Below are 10,474 nucleotides of genomic sequence, written 5' to 3'. Positions count from 1 at the left end.
TAGTAACTACTAAATGCCTGCATTTAGTAATGACTTACGCCAAACCAGTCCAGTTGGCTACCAGATACGATGTTGTAATGTATGCACATATTTTGCTACTACGGTTGCCAGACGGAATTGACAATGTCCAGCCCAACCGGTCTAAAAGCTGCCGAATCCACCCGTCCAGTGTGACCAAAAGTACCCCAATCTGGCAACACTGCTTGCTATGTTGTTGCAGCTCGCGTGAACACAGGTTCTTCCATCAGCGCTTGCCTGCCGCTTCGATTGCAGACTCAAGTTAACGCGCGTGCAGAAAGATGCCACGAAACTCATGTCCGGTAGCTTTCTTTCAAGGAATTTCAAAAATAAAAGTCCCGTAAAACAATTGTTATTTCTCGCCGTGAGAAATAGAGGTGCGGCGTGAGAGCGTGAGAACTGGTTGAAATGCGTGAGTCTCACGGCGATTGCGTGAGACTTGGCAACTCTGGTCATAATGGTCATGTAAGATTTTTTTGGGTGGGAGGAAGAAATACATTGTCAAAGATAAAACATAATGAATAAATACATTTGTTGCAGACCTACTAAACATGCAACATACTGTAATATGTTTCATGCACCATTTTAGTGTGTTTGTGTGTACCAGCTAGCCAAACAGCAAGTGTTAGCTTGTTAGCTAGCTAGGTAGCTTTATAAGAGATATAATAGATTATAGAAAAAGTCAATGCTTTTGTAATGAACGGTAATGTTGTGTCGAAAAATAATGATTAATTCATTGATATGTAGATTTGCTGTAGAATATTACTGTGAATTGAAATGATTTCACTAGCCGTCTTCTTACAGTAAGTACAATACAGAGTCTATGGAAAACCTACACTAGAGAAGTGTCCACACCTCTGACCTGAAATTTGTTTTACAGAATGACGAGGTGAGAGGTTCTGAGAGATGACACCTTGATGTGAGTCACCAGCACTTCAGGTATTTGTCAATGTCATTGTATAAGCAATTCTATTTTATGAAGATAGTAGTAGGCTATTTCGTAAAAGTGGTGTTGGTAACAGTGGGCAATCATTTTAAATGTACTGTCTTCTTTTTTAATTACAGCTTTGACACCCAGATGGGATGGGAAGGAACTACACCGAAGTCCCACTAGATGCTTTATGGACTATAATGATAAATGCATACACACGGACACAACATTATAATTTTTTACCATTCTATTATTGTATTGCTCAATTGTATCTTGCTTAATTTTTTCCATTGCCATGAATTTTACTCTCGTACTTGTAATGGGATGTAATAAACTTTTGGCACACATGGCAATACAAAAATCATGAATCTTGAATTATTACTATTATTATTATTATTATTATTATTTAGCAATTTAAACATGTCAACCCTGCAAGTTTGTTACCTGAGGGTCAGCTGACAACCCCACTGACAGATGACAGGTACTGTAGATAATGACAGGTAGTGTAATGGGGGAGTGGTTGTCTTGAGGGTGTGGTTGTCTTGAGGGAGTGATTAGGGTGGAGTTAACCAGCTATTGTTCCCACTCATTACCTCTGTGGAAAAAACTCTGAAGACTTTGATCCTGGTTTTCTCAAAATTGTCATTTGGAGGGTATCACCATTCAAATATCCATGACTTCTTCAACTTGTTTCAGATTTCAATGTATGACACATCATTAAAGCTTACAATATACCCTTTCATAATCTGGAAAAAACAGAAAAATGATTTTTCCCTACTTGCGGACTTTTTAACCATGCCCTGTCACATATGGTCATGTTATATGGTAATCTTAGAAAGGTTGTCATATGTGACTAGGGCAAAATCATTTTTCTGTTTTAGATTGTAAGCTTTAAAATGATGTGTCATACATTGAAATCTGAAACAAGTTGAAGAAGTCATGGATATTTGAATGTTGATACCCACTGAACCACCGTACTGAGATAAGTCTTCAGAGACATTTCAGAGACATTTTTCACAGAGGTAATGGGTGGGAACAATAGCTGGTTAACTCCACCCTAATCACTCCCTCAAGACAACCACACCCTCAAGACAACCACTCCCCCATTACACTACCTGTCATTACCTACCTGTCATCTGTCAGTGGGGTTGTTGCAGGGCTGACACGTTTAAATAGCTAAACAATAATAATAATAATAATAATAATAATAATAATTTAAGATTCATGATTTCTTATTGCCATGTGTATCACAAGTTTATTACATCCCATTACAAGTACAAGAGAGTAAAATTCATGGCAATGGAAAAAATTAGGCAAGATACAATTGAGCAATACAATAATAGAATGGTAAAAAATAATAATGTTGTGTCCGTGTGCACATGCATTAATCATTATAGTCCATAAAGCATCTAGTGGGACTTCGGTGTAGTTCCTTCCCATCCCATCTGGGCATCAAATCTGTAATAAAAAAAGAAGACATTACATTTAAAATGATTGCCCACTGTTACCAGCACCACTTTTAACGACATAGCCTACTATCTTCATAAAATAGAATTGCTTATACAATGACAATGACAAATACCTGAAGTGCTGGTGACTCTCATCAAGGTGTCATCTCTCAGAACCTCTCACCTCGTCATTCTGTAACACAAATTTCAGGTCAGAGGTGTGGACACTTCTCTAGTGTAGGTTTTCCATAGACTCAGTGTACTGTACTTGTACTGAAGTAGGCTAGTGAAATAATTTAAATTCACAGTATTATTCTACAGCAAATCTACATATCAATGAATTAATCATTATTTTTGATTCCACACAACATTATCGTTCATTACAAAAGCATTAACTTTTTCTATAATCTATTACATCTCTAACAAAGCTAGCTAGCTAGCTAACAAGCTAACACTTGTTTGGCTAGCTGGTACACACAAACACACTAAAATGGTGCATGAAACATACTGTACAGTATGTTGCATGTTTAGTAGGTCTCCAACAAATGTATTTATTCATTATGTTTTATCTTTGACAACCTATTTCTACCTCCCACCATCTCCTATTCGTTTTGTAGAGGGGTGGCATAATTGTGGTGAGCAGTTTCAGTGGTCTGATAACTGATGCTAGCAACAGGGCTATCTACCTTACTCACAAAACAACAAATAACTGTTTGGCTATCCTAAGTAAACAACACAACATCCTAGTAAACAACACATGTAACTCACTAAAACTTACGCAAGAACACAGCAGAAGTTCTGTCTGCAGACGACTGTCCCAAGAATAGTGAACTGATGTGGAGATCAATGTCTGAAATTCCGTTGTCATCTGTCATCGTCAGATTCGGAGTTCGGAGTTCCCGTTATGTGTAGTCCAGTATGAAGGAGTTCATTAATTGCCCACTGTCGATATTTCTGCCTGCTTTTGAAATTCTGTTGATAGCGTTAGCGAGAGGTTCAGCCTCCATCTTGTAAATTTGTCAACAGGTCCAGACGCACACACGTGGCTCCTTACATACAGCTGGGGTGGGCGTGGCTACACACACTGCCACACTAATACGAATAATACCCCCCACCCGACTTTGCTAACTAAATGTAGGTATTTAGTGAATGTAAAACTGTTGGATATGATATCGAGTGGGTTCTTCATCGCTTCGTTTGTCGTCCTATGCCACACTAATACGACTAATACCCCCCACCCGACTTTGCTAACTAAATGTAGGTATTTAGTGAATGTAAAACTGTTGGATATGATATCGAGTGGGTTCTTCATCGCTTCGTTTGTCATCCTATGCCAAAAACCGGAAAACAAATTTTTTCACAACAAGACTTGTTTGGCTCGATTGTGAGGTTTCACAATTGCCGAGATGGGGACCAATTAATCAAACCATGTCACATATGGTCATGAAAGGTTGTCATATGGTCATGAAAGGTTGTCATATGGTCATGAAAGGTTGTCATGGTCATGTAAGGTCAGTGGCGGACTCAGGCTGTTTGAAGGGCAGGGGCGAAAAGAAAAAAAGGGCACCTACTGCACGACATGGGACCCCATCACGCAAAACAAAATCGCGCAAAAAACCCCCGCTCCGCCACTAATGTGAAAAATCCTGGAGGAAACACTGTCCAGACGTGTTTGACAATGGGTTGTATCATTGCAACCCATGCTGTTTTGTGAATGAGACGATCGTTGAGTGATGACTGCCTACTGCCAAGTCATATAATTACAGCAAACATGTCGGCAGTTTAGCATTTCTGTTCTCTGAAAGACAACAAGAGGCACATTATGACATTATAGTCTTCTGTTTTCGTTTTCGCAACTTCTAAATAAAAGCGCGAGCTAAACGTTGAAAATCAATGACACATCGCTAGTCAACCCACAGCTTGTTTTGTGAGCCTGCTAACAATGTGAAGTAGTGTTAGTTAATAGGTAGCAGTGGGGATTACAAAGGGTGTCCTTTTTCCAGGTTAGAGCAGACTGCATTAAAAGCATTAATTATTATTAATTTTCTTGCTATGTTTTCCCATTGGAAGGGCAGCCAATAGAGCACGTCCTCTCAATTTCTCCACTCAAAAGGGCACTTTAGCGTGCCGTTTTCAACTATGGGGGCACATGGTCAAGTTTAGACCATTGGAAGGGCAGCCAATAGGGCGGGCACGTCCTCTCAATTTCTCCACTCAAAAGGGCACTTTAGCGTGCCGTTTTCAACTATGGGGGCACATGGTCAAGTTTAGACCATTGGAAGGGCAGCCAATAGGGCACGTCCTCTCAATTTCTCCACTCAAAAGGGCACTTTAGCTCGCCGTTTTCAACTATGGGGGCACATGGTCAAGTTTAGACCATTGGAAGGGCAGCCAATAGGGCACGTCCTCTCAATTTCTCCACTCAAAAGGGCACTTTAGCGCGACGTTTTCAACTATGGGGGCACATGGTCAAGTTTAAGGGCAGCCAATAGGGCACGTCCTCTCAATTTCTCCACTCAAAAGGGCACTTTAGCGTGCCGTTTTCAACTATGGGGGCACATGGTCAAGTTTAGACCATTGGAAGGGCAGCCAATAGGGCACGTCCTCTCAATTTCTCCACTCAAAAGGGCACTTTAGCGTGCCGTTTTCAACTATGGGGGCACATGGTCAAGTTTAGACCATTGGAAGGGCAGCCAATAGGGCACGTCCTCTCAATTTCTCCACTCAAAAGGGCACTTTAGCGCGAATTTCTCCACTCAAAAGGGCACTTTAGCGCAACGCAACGTTTTCATCCGTGGGCGCTACAAAATGCTTTTGTAATGAACAGTAATGTTGTGTGGAATCAAAAATAATGAATAATTCACAGCCTGCTTGATGCTGGAGATTGTTGCTGATTTGTAGATTTGCTGTAGAATAATACTGTGGATTGAAATTATTTCACTAGCCTACTTTTTTCTGTGCAGTATGTAGGATGACTTCAACAAGTACAGTACACTATGTTCATGGGAGTCTATGGAAAGCATGCAAGCCTACACTATAGAAGTGTCCACACCTCTGACCTGAAATCTGTGTTACAGAATGACAAAGGTGAGAGGTTCTGAGAGATGACACCTTGATGTGAGTCACCAGCCCTTCAGGTATTTGTCATTGTCATTGTATTAGCAATTCTATTTTATGAACATATTCGTTTTTTTGGTAAAAATTGTGTGTTGGTAACAGTGGGCAATCATTTTAAATGTACTGTCTTCTAGTTTTATTACAGCGTTGATGCCCAGATGGGATGGGAAGGAACTACGTGGGCTATAATGATAAATGCATACACACGGACACAACATTATTATTGTTTCCTTTTTCCATTTTTTCCATTTTTTCCATTGTCATTTTGTTTTCTCTTGCTGCTGCAATGTCGACTGAAACTGAGGCAATAAGAATGTTACTCTCTTGTACGTCTCATGGGATGTAATAAACTTTTGGCACACATGGCAATAAAAAAATCATGAATCTTGAATTATTATTATTATTTAGCAATTGGAACAAGTCAGCCCTGCAAGTTTGTTTCCTGAGGGTTAGCTGACTGACAACCCCACTGACAGATGACAGGTAATGACAGATAGTGTAATGGGCGAGTGGTTGTCCTGGGGGAGTGGTTGGGGGTGGAGTTAACCAGCTATTGTTGGTGAAAACTTTGAGGGTGAATTTCTCGGTTCGTTGATTTGGGGATATCAACATTCAAATATACATAACTTCTTCAACTTGTTTCAGATGTCAATGTATGACACATCATTTGAAAGCTTACAGTCTGCCCTTTCGTAGTCTGGAAAAAAACGAAAAAAACGACGTTGCTCTACTTGGGAACTTCACATAGTTTATATAGGCCTAGTCATGATACAAAGGTTGTCATAAGATCATCATGGTAGAATGGTTGTATACTGTATGTCATATATCTACACATACAGTGTATAACCTGCATGTAATCCGGTGTAGGCCTATACATTAAGACAGCATTTTTTCTTTAGAGTTTGTGTAGGGGTTTCGTTTCTCGGGTTCAGTCTAATGGGTGTCTCTTGTAGGCCCTGTGTCCTTTCCCACTTCTGACTGTGGGTCATTCTCAGGGCCGGAAGGTCCATCGGAAGGGGACATTGATAAGGCTACGATCCATTCTTCCTGTGATGTGATATCTGATAGGTCTACCAGTTAAGGTCGTGCCACTATCGATCTTCGCAGAAGAGGCGTCTTACTCTATATGTTAAGCTACAGTAGCCTATATTGACCATATATATCGTCAGATTTTGACTAATTTGCCGGTCGCCCTTAAGTCCGTGTACGCTTGATCATTTCCCATTCAAACCGACTGCTATTTCGGGCGAACAATCAATTAAAACGCATAGCCTAAATATAGATCGCTGGAAGGATGCTGAAAGGGCCGCTATATCTTTTCTGTAGCACTAACACCTGCCAGCACTTACGTGTGAAAAACAAAACGAAATTCACTATGTATTCCCTCTTTATTTATTGTCGTACGTTTAGGATGCTCAGCAATGACAATGAAAGAAAGAGGCACATTTAGAGACGCTGGCACCTTGAACAAAACTGGCGAGCCACAGCGTCCTCTGAGAAGAGAGGAGAGGAGAGGAGGAACGTCGACTTGGGTGTGTGTGGAGGGGGGGGGGCGGGGGGTTCCGTCCATTAATTTCCAAATGTCTACTGCTAAGAATAGCCTGATGTCGCTCCTCTCTCTCTCTCTCTCTCTCTCTCTCTCTCTCTCTCTCTCTCTCTCTCTCTCTCTCTCTCTCTCTCTATCTATTTCTCCCTCTCTCTCTCTCTCTCTCTCTCTCTCTCTCTCTCTCTCTCTCTCTCTCTCTCTCTCTCTCTCTCTCTCTCTCTCTCTCTCCCTGCGTCCCCTAACACACACACACACACGCACACACCGGGACACGCGCACATGCACTCGCTCTCAGCGCCAGGAGGTGCAGCTGTATCCACGCACAGCAGACTTCACGCACAGCCTCCAAATGCAACCCCCCCCCCCCCCATTTTTTTTCTTAATTGCTTCACTGCACGGAGAGAATGTGTAACCGATGAGAGAGCCAGCCTAGCGGACTGTGTTGTGCTGTGTTGCTGCTCACAGTGAATGCGTCTGGAAGTCGGACGGGGGCGCGGAGAGCAACGTGTGTGAGCGGGGGGCTGCGTGCGTCATGTTCTGCAGCGGCTGGCCTCACACACACACACACACACACACACACACACACACACACACACACACACACAGCACACGTCGGCACGGCGCTGGTCGCAAGCATACAGTGGTGAATTGACATGTCGCTCGTTCTAGTTCAAACTGTTTACTGAACAGAGGCGATTTCGCGTTCTCCGCGTGTTTTTTTTTTATTATTACGCAGGCTGATTTCCCAAAGAAGTAGACCCCCCCCCCCCCCCCCCCACCTTTCCTTCTCCATCCATCCATCCATCCCTCCCACCCTCCTTTCCTCCCCTAGGGGCCGCTGGACAGGGAGAGGACGAGGCCGTGGAGCGCACTTCTGGAAGCAAGAAGAGAGAGAGAGGACGGGGGTAGGACACTGGGAGATTCGGCGGGCCAAGGTAGCCTACTCTGCGGGGCGGGGGATGGTGTGTGACTTTTCACGGCTTCTGCACTGCGCTCAACACGGTGGTGGAAAAAACATGAGAGACACCGGAGCGGTGGCCGTCTTCCATCCGACTTTGATGATGCCTGTCCTCGGCATTGACCAGGTACGGATCGCCGCCGTGCAGTTGATGGAGAGATGATTGCGAAGCGAGCGGGGGATGTCAACTCATTTATTAGATACATTTAATTCGGTTACTGCGTTAGGCTCGAATTGACACCAACATATGAATACAGCTACAACGACGATGTTCATTGAGGATGGTAAAATTGACATAACGAATGTCGAATGTCACGTTATTTCTCTCTGTTTCGGTATGCCCGGTTGTCTGTGCGGGAGTGTGAGGTGACTGGAGACAGATTAGAGGCACACTGTACCAAACATTGCGGATGTTAAAAATAAATAAATAATTGGCGTTTTTTCCTCTCTTTTTGTCGGTCTTTTAAGTCTCAGAAACGAACCTCGGCAACCAACCCAAAATGCCCAGTTGAGAGAAGAAAAAAAAACGTGTGTGGATTTGTTTTATTCTTTTCTTTTTGTTGTATCATTTTGGTTTCTTTTGAATATTGCTGTAGGCGTGTGTGTAATCGAACAGGAGTCATGACTGTTAAACATTGAATCGCCAAGAAAAAGCAACGAAAGAGGCGTCGGACGAGAGGATGATGAAGACTGGGCAGCCATGGAGAACATGAAACATTCATACTAACTCATCCTGTGGAATATGACAAATCAACATTTTGGGAGTTCTGTGCTATTTTTATGGACATAAAACAAACTGAGGGGGAATCGTGAACCCTTTTACACTTAAAGTCGTGCAACCAGCCCAAGGTAGACAACCCCAACCGCACGTTAGATTTTTTTTCACACCCGCACTTGCCCATTAACACTACAGCGAGGCTGAGCCGAGACTTGGGCGTCTTCTGTCTGTGAACCCAGGCCCGCATCATTCTCTCCGTGCAGGTGGAGTAGAAGAACAAACCAGTTTGTGTGTGTATAGAGTATAGTCCTGAAGCCGATTGGGATGTAGTAATGTTGTGTGGTCGCGCTGAGCATACCCCCCTTCTCCGCTGCTTCGTAAAAGATTGGTACGTTGGGTGTCCAGAGCAGAATGGCGCGGTTCCAAGACGAGGTGCCGTCCAGGTACGGCGGAGGACCCGGCTCAGGGGGCCCGGGCCGCGGGGGTGGAGGAGGCAGGCAGGGCGGCCCGCCCGGAGGCCCCGGGGGCCAGAGGATGTACAAGCAGTCCATGGCGCAGAGAGCCCGGACCATGGCCCTCTACAACCCCATCCCCGTGCGCCAGAACTGCTTCACCGTCAACCGCTCGCTGTTCATCTTCAGCGAGGACAACTTTGTGAGAAAATACGCCAAAAAGATCACCGAATGGCCATATCCTTTTACATGTCACCCGTGGTAAGACACTGGTATAGGCTGTATACCCAGAAGACCATCAGGTGCTGTAGCCGACTGTTTCATGTTGATTCTGGAGGGGGCTTATTGAATAACAAGTCATTAGTGAATACCAGTAGACCGCTATGAAGGTAGCGCATGACTGCTATGATGAACATAATAATACTAATAATACTACTACTACTACTACTACTACTACTACTACTACTACTACTACTACTACTACTACTACTACTACTACTACTACTACTACTACTACTACTACTACTACTACTACTACTACTACTAATAATAATAATAATAATAATAATAATAATAATAATAATAACAACAACAACAACAACAACAACAAGAACAATAATAATAACAATAATAATAATAATTATTATTATTATAATTATAATAACAACCTTTATTTATATAGAATTTGCACTTTTCCTGCAAATGTTGCAGCTATAGGTGATGCTGATATATGAATATGATGATGATGATGATGATGATATATGAACATATCACAGGCATAACCAGTGAAGTCAAGGTGCTTGACTGGCCTCAGTGTCTGAAGTGCCGAGCAACACTGCAGGCATGTTTAGCCACCGGATCTGATGAGAATGTATGGATGCTTATCATGCGTGATAGGAGAAGACTTATTAGGCCAATAAGCTACCGTTACTATTATCATTATTAGTCATTCAGCAATTACAGTCACACCGTTTGCGTGCGCGGGAGAGGGTGAGAGAGAGAGAGAGAGAGAGGGAGGGAGGGAGCGAGAGAGAGAGAGGGAGCGAGAGAGACAGAGGGGGAGAGTGAGAGTGAGAGAGAGAGAGAGAGAGAGAGGGAGAGAGGGGGCGAGAGAGAGAGGGAGCGAGAGAGAGACAGAGAGAGAGAGAGAGAGAGAGACAGAGAGAGAGAGAGAGACAGAGAGAGAGAGAGAGAGAGAGAGACAGAGAGAGAGAGAGAGAGACAGAGAGAGAGGCGGTGTGTCGCGCGGCGCTGCTGGTTGCTGATGTCAGCATGTGCAGTCTCAG

The 10,474-nt window shown here is 43.3% G+C and overlaps 1 protein-coding gene across 1 annotated transcript in view; it reads left to right on the top strand.

The window, feature by feature from the left end:
• Nucleotides 1–9,147: 9,147 nt before the first annotated feature.
• LOC308150176 (voltage-dependent P/Q-type calcium channel subunit alpha-1A-like) overlaps nucleotides 9,148–10,474 on the top strand; it is a gene marked incomplete at both ends in the record, with an annotated part of 259,861 nt that continues 258,534 nt past the window's right edge. Inside the window, 1 exon segment of the mRNA XM_080523035.1 lies at nucleotides 9,148–9,446. Coding sequence (XP_080379161.1) covers nucleotides 9,148–9,446 — 299 coding nt within the window.

The sequence above is a fragment of the Nansenia antarctica genome (assembly GCF_963989245.1).
Source record: "Nansenia antarctica genome assembly, chromosome: 2".
Classification (NCBI taxonomy): Eukaryota; Metazoa; Chordata; class Actinopteri; order Argentiniformes; family Microstomatidae; genus Nansenia; species Nansenia antarctica.
This window is presented reverse-complemented; position numbering and strand designations above follow the sequence as displayed.